General features: G+C 41.3%; 1 protein-coding gene across 1 annotated transcript in view; it reads left to right on the top strand.

Annotated features, from left to right (window-relative positions):
* galnt12 (UDP-N-acetyl-alpha-D-galactosamine:polypeptide N-acetylgalactosaminyltransferase 12) overlaps positions 1-23,008 on the top strand; it is a 75,203-nt gene that overhangs the window by 26,929 nt on the left and 25,266 nt on the right. Inside the window, exons 2-4 of the mRNA XM_068010024.1 lie at positions 4,311-4,480; positions 9,629-9,818; positions 15,353-15,538. Of these exons, the coding sequence (XP_067866125.1) occupies positions 4,311-4,480; positions 9,629-9,818; positions 15,353-15,538 (546 nt within the window). The remainder of the gene's footprint in view (positions 1-4,310; positions 4,481-9,628; positions 9,819-15,352; positions 15,539-23,008) is intronic.

The following is a 23,008-nucleotide window of genomic DNA, read 5'->3' as shown; positions in this document are numbered from 1 at the left end:
GAGCACTGGGAGAGTGCTGCTAGTAAATGGGAGCATTGGGGGGAAAGCAGGAAAAGGGTGACATTGATAAAAGTGGTATTGCCACATTTGTCTCTGCTACCTGGAAATGCTATGAATTCCTGAAAGCAATTTTTGCTTTTTAAAGAGCTTATAGCTGATGATGTGTTGTGTTTTTTTGGGCATCAGCCGATATTGCCCTCTTTCAGCACACCAAGTCAGCTCCCGTGAATGAACCCTTGTTATATTGAGTCAGCCTGTGACTGTGTACACCTGATACCTGGTAATGGTCGGGTCTGGGGTATGCAAACAATGGGCATTCCATTGTAGAAGTACTGCAGGAGAATTCTGAACATCTGTGAGGAGTGGGGAGAGGAGCCTTGGGCTGCTGGAGATTGAGGTGGTCTTAGGATCTAGCACTGTTTGGGCTGGGATCAGACACTATTGTAGGTTGGGGCAATTTTACTTTGAGAGTCGTCCTATAGTTGTTTAAGTTAAACAATTAGTAGAGCTGGAGGAGGAAAGTAAAAAATGCTGATCGAAGGCTAGAAATGACCAGAAATCTCACCTCTTTCCCTACCCCCCCCCCCCCCCCCCCACCTCATTAACTCCCAGATAGATAAAGAAAGTTTTCATTTTTTTTTTAAATCCTCTTTTTAAAAAAAAACTGGATGGCTAAAAAGATAAGGATAAACCTATGCTCTACTACAGAGATTACTGTGCTGTTAGGACATGAAAATGTAATTTATGGTATGCAATCATTCAGAATCAAATAGCAAAGATTGACATCCTAAAGTTCAAAAGCTTGCGTCTCCAAGAATAAGGGTGAAAATTTTACCACGCAGGTATTTTTTTGTCTAAGATATTGACTCATAGCTCATCGTTTTATTGGGATAAATAACTAGCTAAGATAATGGTCTGGATTTTGCATTTGTATTGATGGCTACTGTCAACGGTCTCTGTCATTCCTCTGTGAAGCAACTTCGAGTATTCACACACCCTCACTTAAATGTGGAAATTCAGAAGTTACTGTCACTGCTTTCCCACTCCTCCACAGTATGCAGTGTTGGAGTCCTTGCAGATGAAAATCAATTAAGAAATCACTGAATTAGCATGAGCTTCAATTTTTTGCATTAGTATTCTCGCTGTCAAAACCCTTGGATTAGTCGCATCTTGTTGAATGAGGTGTAACTGGGTTTTTAATGATGTACTAATTCATAATCACTGCTCGATAACTTTCTGGCCCCGAAAACCTAATTTTATATTTGTGAAATGCCAAATTTCTCCATTTCATGAGAAAAATTGCATAGATTGTTAAAAGTAATGTTTTTAATTTTTTTTAATTTATTTTATTTAGAGATATAGCACTGAAACAGGCCCTTCGGCCCACCGAGTCTGTGCCGACCAACAACCACCCATTAATACCCAAGATGATGAGCGGCATAGATAGAGTGGATAGTCAGAGACTTTTTCCCAGGGTGGAAAGGGCTATTCCCAGGGGGCATAATTTTAAGGTGATTGGAGGAAGGTTTCGGGGAGATGTCAGAGGTAGGTTCTTTACATAGAGAGTGGTGGGTGCGTGGAATGCGCTGCCAGCGGTGGTAGTAGAAGCAGATACATTAGGGGTATTTAAGCAACTCTTGGATAGTTACATGGATGATAGTAGAATGAAGGGTAGGTAGTTAGTTTGATCTTAGAGTAGGTTAAAGGTTTGGCACAACATCGTGGGCCGAAGGGCCTGTACTGGGCTGTACTGTTCTATGTTCTAATAACCCTACAGTAATCCCATATTCCCTACCACCTACCTACACTAGGGGCAATTTACAACAGCCAATTTACCTATCACCTGCAAGTCTTTGACAGTGGGAGGAAACCGGAGCACCCGGTGAAAACCCACGCGGTCACAGGGAGAACTTGCAAACTCTGCACAGGCAGTACCCAGAATCAAACCTGGGTCCCTGGAGCTGTGAGGCTGCAGTGCTAACCACTGCGCCAATTTTGATTCCCAATCTTTAGTTTGCTTTCTGTAAAATTATAAAACATGAATAATAAAACTTTGTTGCTGTCTGTGAAAATTCTTCAATATGATTATTTGCTTAGCCTATTAGGTGACATCACTGCTTCTGGATGCCAGAGATCCCGCATAGCTAACATTAGGAAAGGTAATATTCGTGTCATAGAGCTCACGAGATCTTTATGGGCAACTTTTCTCGATGCCAGCAGTGACTGCAAAATCTTGGCCAACTTCAATTATGGCCGAGTGATTATGTTACTGGACTTATAATTCAGCGGCCTGGCCGAATAATCCAGAGAACATTAGCTCCAATCCCCTCATGGTAGTTTGAGGATCTGATTTCAGTTTATACAAAAATAATTGATCAATATTACAATAATAAAGTGAAAGTGACCATGAAATTTTTGGATTATTGTAAAAACCCAATTGGTTCACCGATTTCTCTTGGGGAAGGAATCCTGCCATCCTTTTCAGTCTTGCTGCTGATTTCAGTCCCATGCCAATGTGGTTGACTCTTGACTGCCCTCAGTTGTATTGCCATCTTCAGGGCAAGTAGGGATGAGCAGTAAATGCCAGCCTTGCCAGGATGTTTTTAAAAATTCTTGCCTCAAGAAATTTTATAAGTTAGGAGAATCCTTGATTGTAGATTATAAATGGACTTTTGGAAGTTGCAGACTTGTTGGGGCTAAATGCCCTTTTGTCATTGGAACCTTTTTTTTGCATTCCTTTTTGCTGTACAGATCTCTGTCCGTTAATTAAATCTATTTAAGTTAAATCCAGCAAATGTAATGTTATATTGACTGATTCTTGACTATGCTGTATGCATGTGACACTTGTAATCAGAAGAAGAGTTGGTAGGCTCTTGTGCTGGCTCATACTAAACATCTGTCATTGGTATCATTTTGACCTTTCATACTATACACAGTGAATCTTGTGCTGTATGTGTAAAACTAGTGTAAACTAAATCCTGCTCTTCATGGCAAGTGCCACAGGGATCTGTGCTGGGCACTCAACTTTTTACAATTTATATAAATGACTTGGATGAAGGGGCAGAAGGTATGGTTGCTAAATTTGCTGATAACACAAATATAGGTTGGAAAGTAACTTTTGAAGAGGACATAAGGAGGCGATAAAGGGATATAGATAGGTTAAGTGAGTGGGCAAAGACCTGGCAAATGAAGTATAATGTGGGAAAGTGTGAAATTGTCTACTTTGGCAGGAAGAATAAAAAAGAAGCATATTATCTAAATGGTGAGCGATTGCAGAGCTCTGAGATGCAGATGGATCTGGGTGTCCTAGTGCATGAATTGCAAAAGATTAGTATGCAGGTACATTAAGTAATTAGGAAAGCTAATGGAATGTTGTCGTTTATCGCGAGGGGAATTGAATACAAAAGTAGGGAGATTATGCTTCAGCTGTACCGAGCTTTGGTGCAACCATATCTGGAGTACTTTGTACAGTATTGGTCTCCTTATTTAAGGAAGGATGTAAATGCGTTGGAGGCAGTACAGAGAAGGTTTACTAGACTAATATCTGGAATGGGCAGGCTGTCTTACGAGGAAAGATTGGATAGGCTAGGCTTGCATCTGCTGGAATTTAGAAGAGAAAGAGGTGACTTGATTGAAACATATAAGATCCTGAGGGGTCTTAGCAGGGTGGATGTGGAAAGGATGTTTCCTCTTGTGGGAGAATCTAGAACTAGGCGTCACTGTTTAAAAATAAGGGGTTGCCAATTTAAAACAGAGATGAGGAGAAATTTTTTCTGAGGGTCGTGAGTCTTTGGAATTCTCTTCCTCAAAAGGCAGTAGAAGCAGAGTCTGAATATTTTTAAGGTAGAGGTAGATAGATTCTTGATCAGCAAGGGGTGTAAGGTTATCAGGGGTAGGTGGAAATGTGGAGGAATCAGTTCAGGCATGAACTTATTGAATGGCGGAGCAGGCTCAAGGGGTCGAGTGGCCTACTCCTGCTCCTAATTCGCATGTTCGTATGTTACGTTGTATAAAAAAGAAAACTGCTCTCACAACTGTGAATTCCTTTAAATTATCTTCAAGATCAATAAAGTGCATTATTTAGTAAATACACTTTAAGCCACATTTTGAAAATATTTCTTTGAGCCAGAAAATTCTAAAAGAATGTTGAATGTATCTCACACTTCGACTTGGAAAAGGGAGGAGAATTGTTTTTACTAGGAAAATGTCTATCTTCAAAATATTCATATACTGTGTAAAATAAATAAATGTCTTGCAATTCTGCTGCAAACTTGATACTGATTTTAATGTTTATTATCTTGCATCTTCAGGTGTAAAGAGAAGAAATATGATTATCGAAACCTTCCAACCACCTCTGTGGTAATAGCGTTTTATAATGAGGCCTGGTCAACACTCCTACGGACAGTTCACAGCGTTCTTGACACTTCACCTGATATTCTGTTGAAGGAGCTCATCATAGTGGATGATTACAGTGACCGAGGTAGATACAGTCTTGCCAGTTGCATTTTTCTGTTACATATTTGAATACTGTATATTGAAGCACATGCGTGTAAATATACATAGATTTGAATTCTACTTGTAATGCAACTCATTAAAGATTCAATTTGAGTTATGTGTTCAGTCTTAGCTGAAATACTGAATGGAATTTTTGAGTTCTCTTTCTCCCTGTATTATTTAGTCCCAAAATGTAATCCAAAGACCAAGTAGCTGTTGTCCAAGTGATATTATCCGAAGTTGTGTGCTACTGCAGTCATTTTATTTGTCCAGCTGCAAGTATTTCTGATGAAATGAAATTCTGCATTTTCTCTGGTTTTATTGCTTCTAAGCAGAAATTATTTTCTGTAGATGTTTGTGCAGCTCCACCAAACATGTTCTGCTTCCAGGCACTACACTCAGACCTTCCATGGCGTCTAGTGGTAAATCTTTTTTCATTCTCCTAGCCCCTGGTATATCTATGAGCTCAATGACTGCATCAGAACTCTAATTGTGGTTGTGTAATTACATACGATCTTCCACTTAATCTGGCCCTACTAAGCTTCTGCTTTACCTCGCAGTTGGGCAACTTAACAGTCGTCTTAGAAATTCTCTGGACCTGGCTTTTGTACAAAAAGCAGCTGTGCCACTACCTCTTCCAATCCCTGGTAAAGGGGCTATTGTTTATTACAATACTCTGCCCCGTTACTGTAGCTTTAGTATTTTGCTCCAAGTGATCTTTATCAGAAGCTGTTCTTCAACATATCCTAACCAGAGCATTTTAAAGTTAATTTGTGAAGTAATTTTTGAATGCATGTTTGAAAGCTGATGTGAAGTGTAGTGACCCAATAATAAAAAAAAAAATACATAAACTGAAAGAACAAGGCTTTCCTCTTTGATATCATCCAAACACTGAATACCATACTGCCTTGACACTTGCTCCTAAATGCAGTTAATGGCCTGAAGTAGGTACATCATGCAGGCTTTTAATGTTTTAAATAGATGAAATATTTATATGCTGGTATGCAACTTTTAGGGTCTTTATTGAATGGTTAGTTATAAAATAGTATAGTTATAGGCTAGCTTTTGAAATTTCAGCTGTAGCAGATTACAACCTCTCGTGTCGAGGTAAATAATTGTATGTGTTTTTTTTCTTTAACACTCTACCCTCTGAATGCTCCTAAGGTCTGAATTGCACTGATGTGAACTTGTTTGGATGAATGTTGCAGGGAAAGAGCATGCTTTGCATATTCTGTCATCTTCAAGCCCTATTGCCTCGGGTTTTACATAACCATTGCAGTAGAAATAATGGTGATTCAGGGAGTATGCAGTAATGTCCAAAATGCTTTGACAGCAAATAATTAACTTCTTTCTATGATGCAAAACCTCTAATTGAACATAGCTGCATTATTTACAATATTGGTGTCATTTTACTTTTGGTGTAATGCTATATATTACTCAATTCCCTGGCTGTCTGACTTAGATTTTCAAGATTCAGATTTTCAAAACTTAAAAAAAAAAAATTGAATGTTCCATAGGTTATTTCATGTGTAATTGTCTCAAGAAAATGTTCCTGTATAGAAAAGAAAGTTTACTTTTTTACTGTTAAGCATTACAGGCTGACTTTTTGTTTTACAAATATGCAAGTATAACTTTACAGCATTGACAGGTTTTAGGTGATTTTATGCTTTGTCCAGAATGTATAGCACAAGATAATCATGACATTAAACAAGTTTACGGGGAAAAAAGTAGCTCAAAGGATCTCGACCAAAATAAGCATTGATTAAGATTCTTTGGCATGAATTTGATGGGATTAAACTTCAGATGCTTCAAATTTGCATTTTATTTAAGATGCTCAAAGGCTTGTTTTGATAAGTCCTTGGGTTTGTCTTTTTTTAAAAGCTACAGCAGTGATGTCCTTATTAGTCAACATCTTGTCTATGAATGTGTTCCAGTCTACATGAAATTAGCTATTATCATTGCCACTTCAGATTCTGATGTGTTCTGAAAAGTCCTGTAGATTTTCATACATATTTTGTTTTGATAAGGCTACTTGAACAGAGCCCAAGGTTTAGGAGTCTGACTCCATAAATCCTTGATGGATAAGGAAATGCTACTGAAGCTTTTGCAGCAATGACAAAACTTGAGTATAGTTGTTACATCATCTAAATACTTTCATATAATCCTAAAAAGCGGCTTCCTTTTGCACTTTCCCTTCAACTGAGCAATAATCCAGAGGTGATGGTGCACAATTTTCTTTTTTATCATGCATCTTCGGAGAACTGTTTGGTGAGGGAGCAGATCCATGAATAAGGTGCTCTGATTCTTTATTTGGAGTTTCCCATGGTGCTGCAAAACTCTTAGAAGTACTGTTCACAAAAGATTTGTTTAGCATCCATACTAAATAGGAAAAAATTCTGTGGTCATGTTGGCTTGACAAAAGCACAGGTACGTTCCGAATCTTGCCTACTCTTTCGCCTCTCAAAAATCCTTATTGTATTGAAGTTGAAACTCATCATGTTCTACAATTTTCAAATAAAAGTTTCTGTGCTGTTCCAGTGGGTAGTAATTAAGTCCTTCAGTGACTGCTGATCTGGTAGACATGCAGCATTCTGAAATTTCACTTAAAAGCTTGCTAAGTCTGTGTTTGCTTGCTTTAACATCAGTTTGTGCAACTTATGTGTAATATTCCCTATTTATATGGCATTTTTAGTAAAATGTCCCAGGGAGCTTCAAAAGAGTGTTATCAGACAAAATTTGGCACTTCGCCACATGGAGATATGGGCTTGGTCAAGGAGGTACTTTTTAAGGAGCAATTGATTAAGGCGGGAGAGAGGGGTTTAGAGGATAAATTATCTGATTAACTTTTGTTTCTATGTATGTTGAGTTACAAATAAGAACCAGCCTGAGGTAACTGGCAAGTTGATAAAATGATTATTTTCTAGCTTTCTATTTTGGTGCAAACTCCAGGTTAAATCTTGCTAATAATTATAAGAGACTGCATCAACAGGCAAGATATTTGAAAACTTAAAAGCTGGACAAGAGGATGTGCTTTTTTTCTAATGTCATGGAAACAAAAGATGCATTCAATAAGCAGGTGGAGGATGAAAGTGCAGGAATGTAAATTTGTAATGGCACTAGAAGAAAATGGTGTTATTGTGGATGAATGTTAGCATTCCAAGAGGGAAATGGGGGGATAAAAATCAGACACCTAACATTACTTTTTTTTGATTTTGTTCCTGGGATGTGGGCATCATTGGCTGGGACAGCATTTATTGCCCATCCCTAATTGCCCTTGAAGATGGTGGCACACTGCCTTCTTGAACTGTTGCAGTCCATGTGGGGTAGGTACACCAACCGTGCTGTTGGGAAGGGAGTTCCAAGATTTTGACCCAGCAACAGTGAAGGAACAGTGATATAGTTCCAAGTCAGGATGCTGTGTGGCTTGGAGGGGAACTTGCAGGTGGTGGTTCCATGCAGCTGATGTCCTTGTCCTTCTAGGTGGTAGAGGTTGTGGGTTTGGAAGGTGCTGTCTAAGGAACCTTGGTGCATTTCTGCAGTGCATCTTGTAGACTGTATACACTGCTGCCGCTGTACGTCGGTGGTGGAGGGAGTGAATGTTTGTAGATGGGGTGTCAGTCAAGCGGGCTGTTGTGTCCTGGATGGTGTTGAGCTTCTTGAGTGTTGTTGGAGCTGCACCCATCCAGGCAAGTGGAGAGTATTCCATCATACTCCTGACTTGTGCCTTGTGGATGGTGGACAGGCTTTGGGGAGTCAGGAGGTGAGTTACTCGCCGCAGGATTCCTAGCCTCTGACCTGCTCTTGTAGCCGTGGTATTTATATGGCTACTCCAGTTCAGTTTTTGGTCAATGGTAACCCCCAGGTTATTGATAATGGGGATTCAGCGATCGTAATGCCATTGAATGTCAAGGGGAGATGGTTAGATTCTCTCTTGTTGGAGATGGTCATTGCCTGGCACTTGTGTGGCATGAATATTACTTGTCACATTGCTGCCCAAGCCTGGATATTGTCCAGGTCTTGTTGCATTTCTACACGGACTGCTCTTTTAAATGGTATTGAAGGAAGTTTCAGAGTTCATTGCGTTAACATGTAAAGCTCATTCGTTGAAGTAACTCAAACAGAACTAATGTCGTTTGGTAAGAAGGGGAGAACAAAATACAGCTTCAGTTTGTACAAGGCTATGTGCTTGTGCTAAACATGAGAACATAAGTTGGTAGTGTGAGCAAGTAGCTAAGTTTCTAAATTAGTGTTTCCATTTTTTTGTCACCTCTAGACTGTATTTTTCCAACACTGCAATGGTCTCCTAATCAGTATCCTTTAGAAACTTAAGCTAATCTCCTTTCTTCTCCTGCTAGCCCATCACCATCATGGCTTCCTGGTTTCTAATGCATTCAATTTAAGTCAGTACAAATCTCTCCCGGCCTTGAATCGTTCTCCTGCTGCACCCTTCTCCAGTTTTATGTATCTAATCCTCAGTCTATTCTGTTCCACCATTAGCAGTCTCGACAAAGCTTTCTGAATTAGCCTTGCTAAACCCTTCCACTTCTTTCTCTGCCTTCAAAGCCTTTTGAGAACTCGCCTCTTCAGTTCCCACAGATGTCCCTCACTGTGAAACACTTGGAGAAATGTTTTACATTAAATGCATGTAAATGTAAGTAGTTGCCATTGCAGTAGGTAGTTAAACTACAGTTAATACAAGAAGGGGAATGATATTAAGCTGGGTCATACAGAAAAATTCCCAAGTGGTGGTGTGTTATAAATAATAATTATTTCCTTCCGTTTCATTGTTCTTTAAAAATATTTTACATCAATTTCTTTTTTGTATCTTGTATATAAACTGCTTCCCATACGCATTATTGCAAACACAAAGTGTATTGGAAGGAAATTTGCATTCCTGCTGAAGCAGTGCGAACCTTGTGCAAGAAAAATTGTCTCCCACGCATAAAGCCCTCTTGAATGGGATTTAAAGCTGTAACTGAAGAGTATTAAAAATAAAACATAAAAACTGTTGTGTGTAGGTACAGTGAGTCTAGTATAGCTAAATGCATAGATACATTTTTGCAATTCTCCAAAAAGTTGAACGAAAGCAGAAGCCCATGCAGTTAACATCTAGCCTTTTTTTTTGTTTTAACAGAACATCTAAAGAAGCCTTTAGAAGACTATGTAGCAGGTCTTCGCAAAGTGCGGTTGATTCGCGCACAAAAGCGCGAAGGTTTAGTTCGTGCGCGATTGCTGGGTGCGTCTGTAGCAACAGGTGATGTCTTGACGTTCCTCGACTGCCACTGTGAGTGCCATGTAGGATGGCTGGAACCATTATTGCAAAGGTAGGTTGAACTTTCAATTCTGGTATATCCCCATGTAAGTGTTCACATAGAATGAACAGCACAGAACGAGCCATTCGGTCCTACCAGTCCATGCTGATATTTATGCTTCACTCAATCCTCCTTTCATCCTCTGTTATCTAACTCTATCAGCATAACCCTCTACTCCCTTCAGCCTCATGCTTATCTAACTTCCCTTAAATGCATTCATACTATTAAGCTCAACTACTCCATGTGGTAGTGTGTTCCACATTCTCACCATTCTCTGGGTGGAGAAGTTACTTCTGAATTCCCTATTTGAATTTTTTGTGACTATCTTATATTAATGGCCTCTAGTTTTGTTTTTTGCCACAAGTAGAAACACTCTGGGCTGGATTTTCGTTGAGCTGAGGAGCTGGGAACAGTGGCAGACAAGCTGGCAATTTGGGATCCTTGAATGGTGTGATAGATTCCCAATGTGGTTCCACTTCCCAGTGATTTTGGAGGTGGCATCTAGCCCTGCTATAACCTCCTTAATAATAGATTCTAGCATTTTCCCTATGACAGACATTAGGCAAACTGGCCTGTAGTTTATCACATTCTGTCTCCCTTGATTCTTGAGTAGTTTAGTTTAGTTTAGAGATACAGCACTGAGACAGGCCCTTCGGCCCACCAAATCTGTGCCGACTATCAACTACCCATTTATACTAATCCTACACTAATTCCATATTCCTACCACATCCCCACCTGTCCCTATATTTTCCTACCACCTACCTATACTAGGGGCAATTTATAATGGCCAATTAACCTATCAACCTGCAAGTCTTTGGCATGTGGGAGGAAACCGGAGCACCCGGAGGAAACCCACGCAGACACAGGGAGAACTTGCAAACTCCACACAGGCAGTACCCAGAATTGAACCTGGGTCTCTGGAGCTGTGAGCCTGTGGTGCTAACCACTAGAGGAGTTACGTTCGCTATTTTCCAATCTGATGGGACCTTTCCAGAATCTAGGGAATTTTGGAAAATTACAACCAATGCATCTACTATCTCAGCCACCACTTCTTTTAAGACCCTAGGATGCCGACCATCTGGTCCTGGGGACTTGTCAGCCTTTAGTTCTAATAGTTTTCTCATATCCTTTCCCTGGTGATTGTAATTGTCTTAAGCTCCTCCCCCTTACATCCTTCATTTACAAGCATTGCAGGGATGTTATTTCTCACTTCTACACTGGAGACAGGTACAAAATATCTGTTCAATGCTCCCGCCATTTCTTTATTTACTATTAATTTCTCAGACACACTCTAAAGGACCAATGTTCACTTGAGTTATTCTTTTCCTTTTTAAATACTTGTAGAAACTCTATCTGTTTTTATATTTCTAGCTGCTTGTATTCTAATTTTTCCCTCCTTTATTTTTTCCTTCATTCTTTGCTGGTTTTTAGATTTTGTCCAATCTTCTGATCTTTCATTAATCTTCACAGAATTGTATGCTTTTTCTTTTAATTTGATACTATCCTTAACTTCCTTAGTTAGCCGCGAATGGTGCATCCTTCTCATACTCTCTCTCACTGGATTGTATTTTTGCTGTTATGAAATATCTCCTTAAATGTCTGGCACTGCACCTCTACTACTACTCTTTGTCTTCAACCTACTTTCCCAGTTCACTTTAGCCAGCTCTGCCTTTATAGCCACAATTGCCTTTAAATTTCAAACATGATTCCTAGACCTATACTTCCCTCACTCAAATTGATTGTGAAATTCAATCATGTTATGATCACTGCTACCTAGAGGGTCCTTTACTATGAGGTCAGTAATTTAATCCTCGGCTGAATTTTTCAAAACCAGTGCAGAGCATGCGCCAGATGTGAGACTCGGGGTCGCCGCGATATTTAGTGCAACGGCTCATTTCAATGAATGGGGCGGACCGCTCCCCCAATGACGTGCAGTGGACGGGCGTTTCATGTCTGGTGCCACTGTGCAGGTGCTAGCAACATTTTTAAAGGGCTTTAAGCCCTTGCATGTCACTTCAATTTTTAAAGTAAAGTGCGGGTTAGATATTAATTAAAAACTTCAATAAAAGATCGAAGTCCCTCTCCCAACCCCCCCCCCCCCCCAGCCTCTTGCCCCCAATGACCAAACATTTTATTTTGCTATTGATTCCAAAGTCCAAAGTGTTAATATAAATTGTGAACAACAGGGGTCCCTGTACTGATCCTTGTGGGACCTAACTTCTCTCCTGCCAGTCTGAATAGCTTTATTTTTATCTTTACTTTCTGCTTTCTGTCTTGCAACCAGCTAGCTATCTATTCTGTTATTTTCCTATTTTTTATATTCATTGATAATTTCATAGTTTCTCTTTGCATTCCTAGTTGTTTTATTTTTGACTTTCTCTTAGGCTGTTTGTATTTCCCTTGCCATGCTCTCCCTGCTGTCTGTGTACTTAGTGTGTCTTTTTCCTTATCCTTAATTTTTCCCTTAATCTTTTTTTCGTCCATGGTAGCTCATTAGTTTTTAACTTCTTGTTGTTTTTATGCATTCTTTCTGTGCTTTGTTGAACACAGTTTTAAATGTTTCCTGTTGCTGTTCTACATCATTGTTTCCCAAAATTTATTTTTCCAAATTTTATTCTCAGCCCTTAAAATCTGCTTTTCTCCAATCTGTTACATTGTCAAGTTTATGTTCTTCAGTTATTATCCTTCAGTATTCTATTATGGTCTCCATTGCCTCGCCGTTCCCCTAATTTTACTTCTCCTTTTTGCTTTAGCTCATTACCCATTACTAGATCCAGTAGTGACTCCTCCCTTGGCCTTCGTACATACTGGGTTAGAAAGGAGTCTCGTACGCATTTGTACGAACTCTATTCCCTTATCCCTTCATCTATCTCTTCTGGTCAATTAATTTTGGTGTGTTTGAAAACCTGCATGACTTTTTTTCTTATTTTCTTAATTTCTTTGCATATTTCTTCCTCTTGCACCTCCTTTGCACTATTAAGTGGTCTGTAGTCTACCCATTAACATGTCACACTGAAGAGTGTTTGCAGAGACTCATCAACAGGATTGCGGCTGCCTGCAACGAATTTTGCCTAACCATCAGCCTTAAGAAAACGAACATCATGGGACAGGATGTCAGAAATGCTCCATCCATCAATATCTGTGTCCATGCTCTGGAAGTGGTTCAAGAGTTCACTTACCTAGGCTCAACTATCACCAGTAACTTGTCTCTCGATGCAGAAATCAACAAGCGCATGGGAAAGGCTTCCACTGCTATGTCCAGACTGGCCAAGAGAGTGTGGGAAAATGGCGCACTGACACGGAACACAAAAGTCCGAGTGTATCAAGCCTGTGTCCTCAGTACCTTGCTCTACGGCAGCAAGGCCTGGACAACGTATGTCAGCCAAGAGCGACCTCTCAATTCATTCCATCTTCGCTGCCTCCGGAGAATCCTTGGCATCAGGACTGTATCTCCAACACAGAAGTCCTTGAGGCGGCCAACATCCCCAGCATATACACCCTACTGAGCCAGCGGCGCTTGAGATGGCTTGGCCATGTGAGCTGCATGGAAGATGGCAGGATCCCCAAGGACACATTGTACAGCGAGCTCGTCACTGGTATCAGACCCACCGGCTGTCCATGTCTCCGTTTTAAAGACGTCTGCAAACGCGACATGAAGTCCTGTGACATTGATCACAAGTCATGGGAGTCAGTTGCTAGTGATCGCCAGAGCTGGCGGGCAGCCATAAAGGCGGGGCTAAAGTGTGGCGAGTCGAAGAGACTTAGCAGTTGGCAGGAAAAAAGACAGAAGCGCAAGGGGAGAGCCAACTGTGTAACAGCCCGGACAACCAATTTTATCTGCAGCAGCTGTGGAAGAGTCTGTCACTCTAGAATTGGCCTTCATAGCCACTCCAGGCGCTGCTTCACAAACCACTGACCACCTCTAGGCACTTACAAATTGTCTCTCGAGACATGGAGGCCAAAGAAGAAGAGTCTTCCCCCATAAGTGTGATTGATCCTTTGTCATTTATATCTACCTACGTGGATTCTATTTCTGTCTTACTGATGGCCATGTCACTTTTTTTCTACTGCTATTATGTCATCTCCACTAAGTATAGCTACTCCATCTCCCTTTTATCCCCCTCCCCCAATCTTTTCTAAATATGTCATGCCCTGCAAACTTTGATTCTCAGTTCTGATTTTTCTGTAGCCATGTCTTTGTAATCTCTACTGTATCTGATTCCTTGCAATGTGTTTATGCTTCCAGTTCCCCTGTTTTATTACGGACACCATGCATTGCTGGCTTGCCCGCTGGCTCTGGCTTGTACCCTCTGTGGCTCTTTCTCCTCACCCCAGAAATCTACAATGAACAGTCATATGCATGAGAATATATTATATAAATTTGCTTTTCAAAGGTATAATAACAGATTAAGACTTAAGTTAAATACTGATGATGATTCTCTGGTAAAGTGAGGTTTGCCACTTTAAAATACTATTTGATTATTCTGTGTCGGTTTTTCAGTAAAGAACTTTGAATTTACTTCAGTGAAACAGCTTTATTTTTTATTCGTTCGTGGGATTTGGGCATGGCTGAGTCGGACAGCATTTATAGCCCGTTCCCAATTGCCCTTGCGAAGGTGGTGGTGAGCTGCCGCCTTGAACCGCTGGGGCAGGTTCACCCACAGTGCTGTTAGGTAGGCAATTCCAGAATTTTGACCCAGCGCTAATTAAGGAATGACGATATAGTTCCAAGTCAGGATGGTGTGTGGGCTTGGAGAGGAACTTGCAGGTGGTGGTGTTTCTATGCATTGCTGCCCTTGTCCTTCTAGGTGGGAGAGGTCACAAATTTGGAAGGTGCTGTCGAAGGAGCCTTGGTGTGTTTCTGCAGTGCGTCTTGCAGATGATGCACAATGCTGCCACTGGTCGAGGGAGTGAATGTTGAAGGTGATGGATGGGGTGTCAATCAAGCGGGCTGCTTTGCCCTGGATGGCGTTGAGCTTCCTGAGTGTTGTTGGAGCTGCACCCATCCAAGCAAGTGGAGAGTATTCCATCACACTCCTGACTTGTACCTTGTAGATGATGAGTCAGGCGATGAGTTGCTCTTGTAGCCATGTTATTTATATAGCTAATCTAATTCGGTTTCTGGTCAGTGGTAACCCCCAGATGTTAGAGGGAGATTCCGTGATCGTATTGCTTCGGGAATTCCAGCTTCACGAATAGTAAGTGGTTATATACTGGAAGCTGTGAGTCTTCACTTCCTTACATTATATTTAAAGCAATCTGTTAAACCTTCTGAAGCTACTGTTTGCTTTTTCTCCCAAATGGGTAATGATTGGTTGATGGAGTGTTTACCTGATGTTGGCCAAAAGATGGTGTTTGAGGGATTTTGTTTAGTGCTGCTGTCTCTCTCCTCAATAATCAACTATAAAATAAGGAGTGTGGATATAGATAATACAATGTTATTTGGAAATATTTTAACTCAAAGCAAGAACCTTTGCAATGACTGGAGATATGCAGGAACTTTCTGTGACATGTGCTGGTACTTGATTTGAGTTTTCTTCTGACAGAATCCATGAAGAAGAAACTGCTGTGGTATGTCCTGTTATTGATGTCATTGACTGGAATACCTTTGAGTTCCTGGGAAATTCTGGAGAGCCGCAGATTGGTGGTTTTGACTGGAGGCTAGTCTTTACTTGGCATGTAATTCCTGAGCATGAGCGGAAACGAAGGCGATCCCCAATTGACGTTATTAGGTGAGTATGTTTGTATGAGTTGCAGTTCACCGATTACTGGGGTTATATATTGGATGAGTCCAATATTTATTACAATTCTTAACTAGTTCACTAAAGTCTAATGGGTACCATGACCCTAAAAACAAATTAGAGAATTTATTCTGCTTTGTTCTTTTGAAAATTAGCTTTCTGAAAACAATTGGTGCATAGGACAATGATTAAGTTAGTATCTCAGCATTCATACAAAATGAATTATTAGGCAACATGACAGGACCCAGTCAGTTCTAAAACAAAACAGAAAATGCTGGAAATACTCAGCAGGTCAGGCAGCATCTGTGGAGAGAAAATCAGAGTTAGCATTTTAGGTCAATGACCTTTCATCAGGACCCAACTAGTTCTAACTGTAATGCGAACAGATGTATTACCAGATTGATCCTACTGGTTGCAGAGACTACAGCAGCCCCAGAGAATTTGATTTGAGGATCAAGGGTAAGGCCGCAGCTTTCCTATGGTCTAGTCTTCCTTCAATGACACCTATTCAGAACATGCTTAACTTTATTTGAATTGCTGTGTACAAGAGATCAAGTTTCAGACTAACAGATTTACAAACAGTTGATACAGCATTTAAAGCCACAGTGCTGATGATGCATATGGATCTTTTTTTTTGGAGTGGGGGGTGTGGGGAGGGGTTGGTTGGGTAGGTACAGCTTTAGTAGATCTTGCATTCCTGGCATAAATATCTCGATCCAGTTTAAGTAATGTCAATGCTGGTGATGCTATTTAGCCATGATTTTGGAGAGGATTGATAACTCAGCAAGTCTGCAATGTTGAAAATGTTTGACTCCAACATGGCAAATACCAACAGAAAGTGCTGGAAATACTCAGCAGTCAGGCAGGATCTGTGGAGAAAGAAACAGTGTTAATGTTTAAGGTCGATGATCTTTCATCAGAACTGGCAAAGATTAGAAATGTAATAGGTTTTGAGCAAGTGATTGAGGTGGCGGGAGGGTTGGGGAGAGATAAAGAACAAAAGGGAAGGTTTGTGATCGGGTGGAGGGCGGGAGAGATTAAATGACAAAGATGTCATGGAACAAAAGGCAAAGAGAATGCTAATAGTTATAGTAAAAGACAAAGCATTTGTCCAAAGAGATTGTTAATCGCAAAATAATGAAAAGCTCTTTGCAAACTCAAAACATGAAAAGCAAGTTTAAGACCGGCACATGGTTTTAAATAAAAACAATTAAAATGGAGGTCATGATCTGAAATGGTTAAACTTGAGTCCAGAAGGCTGCAAAACACTTAATTAGAAGAAGTTCTGTTGCTTGAGCTTGCGTTGAGTTTCACTGGAACACCGCAGCAGGCCAAAGACAAATGTGGACATGGGGGCAGGGTGGTGAATTAAAACGGCAAGCAACCGGAAGTTCGGGGTCATGCTTGTGGACTGAGCAATGGTGTTCCGCAAAGCAGTCACCCAATCTGCGTTTAGTCTCCCCAGGTTAGAGGAGACCGCACTGTGAGCAGTGAGTACAGTATACTAAATTGAAAGACGTACAGGTAAATCGCTGCTTCACATGGAAGGAATGTATGGAGCCATGGGTAGTGAGGAGAGAGGAGGTAGAAGGGCAGGTGTTACACCTCCTGCAATCTCATGGAAAGAGAATGAGGTGTCAGGTGTGATGGAGGAGTGGACCAGGGCGTCATGGAGAGAACGGGCCCTTCGGAACGTTGATGGGAGGGGAGGGGAAGGTATGTTTGGGTGTGGCATCATGCTGGAGGTGGCAGAAATGGTGGAGGATGATCCTTTTGAATGTGGAGGCTGGTGGGGTGAAAGGTGAGGACAAGGGGAAGCCTGTTGCAGTTCTGGGAGAGAAGGCAAGGGGTGAGGGCAGAAATGTGGAAAACGGGTCAGACATGGTCGAGGGCCCTGTCAACCTCCGTGAGTTGGGGGTGGGGGAAATCCACGGTTGAGGAAAAAGGAAGACGCATCAGAAGCGCTGTTGTGGAAGGTTGCATCGCCAGAACAGATGTGACGGAGGTGGAGAAACTGGGAGAATTGGATGGAGTCCTTACAGGAGACAGGGTGGGAGGTAGCTGTGGGAATTGGTGGGCTTATAATGAATATTAATAGACCATCTATCCCCAGATATGGCGGCAGAGAAGTTGAGGAAGGGAATTGTCAGAGATGGGATATGTGAGGGTAAAAGAAGGGTGGAAATTAGAAACCAAGTTGAAGTTTTCCAGTTCTAGGCAGGAACAGGAAACAGCACCAATATAGTCATCAATGCACTGGAAAAAGAGTTGGGGGAGGGTTCCTGAGTAGGAGTGGAACAAGGAATGTTCAACATACCCACAAAAAGACAGGTACAACTAAGCCCTATGCGGGTACTCATAGCAGCACCTTTTCTTTGGAGGAAATGAGTAGAGTTGAAAGAGAAGTTATTCTTCACTCTGAACATCGAATCTGTACACTTCCATCCTTCACCAAGATCAGGATGGTTTGAGGGCTCTCCGCTTCTTCCTTGATTGGAGGCCCAATCAGTCCCCATTTTCCACCACCACCCTCCTCCGCCTGGCTGAACTTATTCTATCTTTGAACATCTCTGACCTATTTCCTGCACTTCTGCCTTCACTCCTTCCCCTCCCTCCCGAAACCGTAATAGGGTTCCCCTTGTTCTCCCTTTCCAGCCCACCAGCCTCCACCTCCAAGAGATCACCCTCCGCCATTTCCACCACCTCTAGCATGGAGCCACCACTAAACACACCTTCAGCTCCCCTCCCCTGTCAGCATTCTGAAGGGATCACTCCCTACGTGACACCCTGGTCCACACTTCCGTCACCCCCAACACACTGCTCCCTTCCCACGCCACCTCCTTAAGTCATCGCAGGAGGTGTAATACCTACCTTTTTGCCTTTTCTCTCCTCACCATTCAAGGCCCCAAACACTCCTTCCATGTCAAGCAGCAATTTACTTGTACTTCTTTCAATTTAGTATACTGTATTCGTGCTCACAGTGCGGTCTCCTCTACATTGGGGAGACTAAACACGGATTGGGTGCCTTTTTTTTTAACCATGTGCCGGTCTTAAACTTTTTCATGGTTTTGCTTTTGGACAAAACTGTCAATTATTCTGCCATTAACACTTTCTATCTGGATAAATGCTTTGTCTTTTACTGCAACTATTGCCACTCCCTTTACCTTTTGTTCCATGACACCTTTGTCATTTAATCTCTCCCTGCCCAACCCCCGCTCCTGTTCCAACTCATCACAGACCTACCCTTTTGTTGGTTCTTCTCTTACTCCCACTACCCCCAGCCCCACACCCGTTCACTTGCTCAAAGCCTATTACATTTCTAACCTTTGCCAGTTCTGATGAAAAGTCATCAATCTGAAATGTTAACTCTGTTTCTGTGTCCACAGATGCTGCCAGGCCTGCCATATTTCCAGCACTCTGTTTATTTCAGATTTCTAGCATCTGCAGTATTTTGCTGTTATATGGCAAATACCAAACCTATGCAGTCTAATAGGCTAAAGTTTATTAGCGTGCCGCAAATCGGCGGCATGCTTTGAAGTCTGCGGTCCGCCTGTGTGCAGTGGCTGCCGCTGAGCCCCCATAATATTTTGCGTGGGGTCTCATTTAAATGGGGTGGCGGAACGGCTGCCCCGATGACGTAGAGGGGGCATCTGCTCCGCCCCCGGCAATGACGTCTGGCATCAACGCACAGGCACCGGTGCTATTTTTAAAGGTCTTCAAACCCTTCATCTGAATTTACATTTTTACACATACCTTTGTTTGACATTATTTATAAAGATTTCAATAAAAGCTGTGAAAGCCCCTCTTCCACCCCTGCCCCCAATGACCACATTTTATTTTTGGGCCTTTCCCACCAAAAAACAACCTTCATTCCCAAGCTGAACATTCCCACCCCTGAACTTAGTCACCTTTGCCATTCAACCCTTTCCCACCATCTCCTCATCCATAGAAACATTTTTCTCCGCTCCACCACCACCCTGAAAATTTCATTCCTTCCCCCCTCCCCCACTCCTCACCAGTGTCTTGCCTTGAATTCCCAAACAGGGATCGGAAGGTGCAGGACTTCCAGCCAGTGGCTGGAATATTGACGTGGGACGGCCGCCGGTCCAGTTTAATTAATGATCGTATATTAGCATAAGTTTTCTTAGACAAATGAAGGCACCGGCAGGGAGCCGCACCAAGGCCTCGCCTCCGCCGCTAAAATGCGGCGGGACCTTTGTGGCGGCCCTCTCCCAGAAGAATTTTCCAGGCCCCCTGGCCACGGTTTCCGACGCCAGAGAGCTTAGAAAATTCAGCCCAATGTGTCTTAATAGATTTGGCTTGTGCAAGATGTTTTCTTCCTTTTATTAGAGCTAGAAATTGTTTCCGCTTAAGTACTTAAAACTTGTATTTAAAGTTAGATTCAAATTTATTCCAACTTTGGAACTCCATCTTGTGTCATTTGCAGTATGTTGAGAACCTTTTACTTATGCTTGTATTAACAAACACTAAACATTTTTCAGTATGGTGCAAATTTGTTCCAAGGCCTAATAGCACAAATATGCACTTTAAAAATAGTGTTACACTGACTACCAAAATAAAAGCAATTTTATTCTCTTCTATTTTAGTGCCTGGATGCAATTTTAAAATGTGCTTTTGTTTGAAACAGGCCCACTGATTACATATGTGAGAGTACATCATGTTACTGACTTTGTTTTTTAGGGGTGTATGTACTTTTTTTCATTGGAATATATTTATGGCCATTTCCAGTTTAATAGTTGCAGTATTTCCTTTGTTTTTATACTGTAGAGATGGCTGATATTTGGATACTGTTGTGTTCAATCGTGTGTAAAATGGACCATACATTGATATGCAGATGAATAGAAAATTAATCTTGCATCTTTGCATATATTGCATTAAGATCAAATGTATATTAAGTTTACGTTTGTATTTCTGCCAGATGTGCCATGCATTAAATTTTATGCTGCAGTGGTGAGGAAGGTTTATGCATGCCAATTCACAGTGACCATTACAAAAGCACATCAGGAAAAAAAATTATAATGTTGCCATTATAGAGGATATTGTCTAAAGTTTAAAAAAAAACTTAAACCCTGGCTTTTCGAGCACCCTTGCATATTATTGATGTAAAGTGTATCTAGTCAATATTGAATTCCAAAGACTGCAACATTGAAGCCAAAAGTAGTTACAAGGTTGTTTTTTTCCCTTTAATTCTCAAGCTGAGATGTGCTCCCTGTGGCTGTACTTTGTGCTCATTGTGTTTTATAATGTATTCAGTATTGCCTTTTCAGAATATTTTTAGGAAGGCAATGTGGTGGAAAACTTCCTATTAAAAGAAAACAAATAGCCCTCCAGCCCTAACAGATAAAATTACAATGTCTGCATTGTGTATACTAATGGATTAGTACAAGGCAGTAATATAGTTGAAGGGATTCATAGAATCTATTTTGCAGGACCTTAAGTGGTTTATATTTTCTGAAACTGAGATTGTGGAACCGCAATTCCTTCCTGCCCTTTTTCTTAAAATGTGAAATTTCACTTTTCTTGTATGAATCGTTACAATTAGATTATCTCCACATTGAACTCACGGTTCTTTGAAATCATATTACTCTGTTTTTCATATATGCAGCTGCTTTATGCAGCTAAAAGTTACCACACCTTCCCTTTGCAGTAGTTTTTAGTCCTTTCCCAATCCAAGTATCATATTTGATCTTATTATCTTTTCTGATCTTGTGGAATTCCCACACGTCTGAAACAGCCTCCAGGAAGCCTGATCTCTTTCACAGCACATACCCTTTTCCTCTCAGGGACTCTTCATTCTGCATATAACCCAAGTTTGCCTAAGACTTGAATAATGCTCCCATAATCAAGCAGGCTTCTCTAGCAGGTATGTCACACGTTTGAATAGGATGAATTTGATGGATTGTTTGTGCTCACTTGCCTCTGTTCTTTTATACACAGAAACACACACCTTCGTTCCCAAAAAATGGGTGGGTTGGGATCGTGCCAGAAGTTAAAATGCAAAAAAATCTAGAACAGGAACCGACTTTGATTTTAACGGAGGAGGGATGGGTGACCAACCCGCCAGCAGGAAGCGGGTTGGTCATTTAAATCCTTTAATGGGACTGCATGCCTTCATTGAAACAGTCATTCTGTTTTTAACCACGGGCAGTCAGGTTTCTTGGGCCTCAGGAAACTCAGCAGTTTGAAGGTGAGAGAGACTGAATCCATGAGTTCAGTGCCTTTACAATGCTGCTTGTGAGCCAGAAGGTGTAGTAGTGCATCCTCCCAGTCCAGCAAGCTTACCTTGTCTAACACCACCCCACTTCTCCTTACTTCCCCCCACCCCCCCCCCCCCCTCCCCCAACCCTACGATCTGTCTGCTCTGCCACCAAGCCTCCTCCCACAATTCGGAACACCCCAGATTACCATCAGACCCTCCTCCCAACACCATGATCTCCATCACTCCCCCAATGCACATACCTGTTGTAGGCTTCGATTCCGCAGAAACAGGCTTCCCACCTGAAAGTCCTCCCGACTAGCCTGTCAGTCAGAGATGAGGAGACTCATGGGGCTTATTCATTCCAGTGTAAGTAAACTTTTAATGACATGGTAAGTCTTAATTCCTGCCAAACAGCCCCTCTGACACTGAAAATTCACCTTTTATAAGTGCAGAGTCTCAGTCTTTCAGATTTTAATTATTGTCAGAGATTTTAAAAGAAAGTAATTTTTCTTAAACTTCCTTAAACTCTTACCTCGCTCTCTTAATCCCATATTTCTTTAGCTGTATTTTGCTTTCTGTACCTGTTTTGACATTGAATTAAATATTTTAACAACCACTTCTTAAAGAATCTGTGCTCTTTGTTAACTGTTCTTCAATCTGATGGGTTAAGGGGATGCACAGTTGCTTGCCGTGTTCACAGTCCCCAGATCCTCTGTGGTGGGTGCTGCACCATTTTGGCGCTCTAATTTACAGTAAATTCCAGTGCAAACTCATAGTTTATGTGCAAGTGTTTTGTAATGAATGGCTGGCACTAGTTGTTTGCCGCTGAGAGCAAAATCTAGCCCAATGTATCTAGGCTGGTAGATCTAATAAATTTTTTAGTAGTCTCCGAGCATATGCTGCATCTCTGTGTAGGGTAGGATTTGGAATACAGATGATGAGTTATTCCTGTAGTCCATCCTACTGGTGCGTGCTTACTAGCAGGAATAGATCCACTTTATAATAAATGGACCACAGAAATCATGTTAAGTTAAATGTAGTGACAACATTTTTATCACCATTTGAAAAAAAATACCAGGTAGAGTTTTGTCATTCATATGAAATGAAAGATGTCTTTTTCCCTTCCTTTTAAGACAGTGATGCTAGCTGGGATAAGTATCCAGTCATTTTCATGTGCCAGTGTTAGACTCTTGACCACTGGAACATCCCAGTGCTGGTGGATCCTGTCCACAACTAGAATT

The sequence above is a fragment of the Heterodontus francisci genome, chromosome 2 (genome assembly GCF_036365525.1).
Source record: "Heterodontus francisci isolate sHetFra1 chromosome 2, sHetFra1.hap1, whole genome shotgun sequence".
NCBI classification, from domain to species: Eukaryota; Metazoa; Chordata; class Chondrichthyes; order Heterodontiformes; family Heterodontidae; genus Heterodontus; species Heterodontus francisci.
The sequence above is the reverse complement of the archived record's forward strand: the minus strand, read 5'-3'. Positions and strand labels throughout refer to the sequence as shown.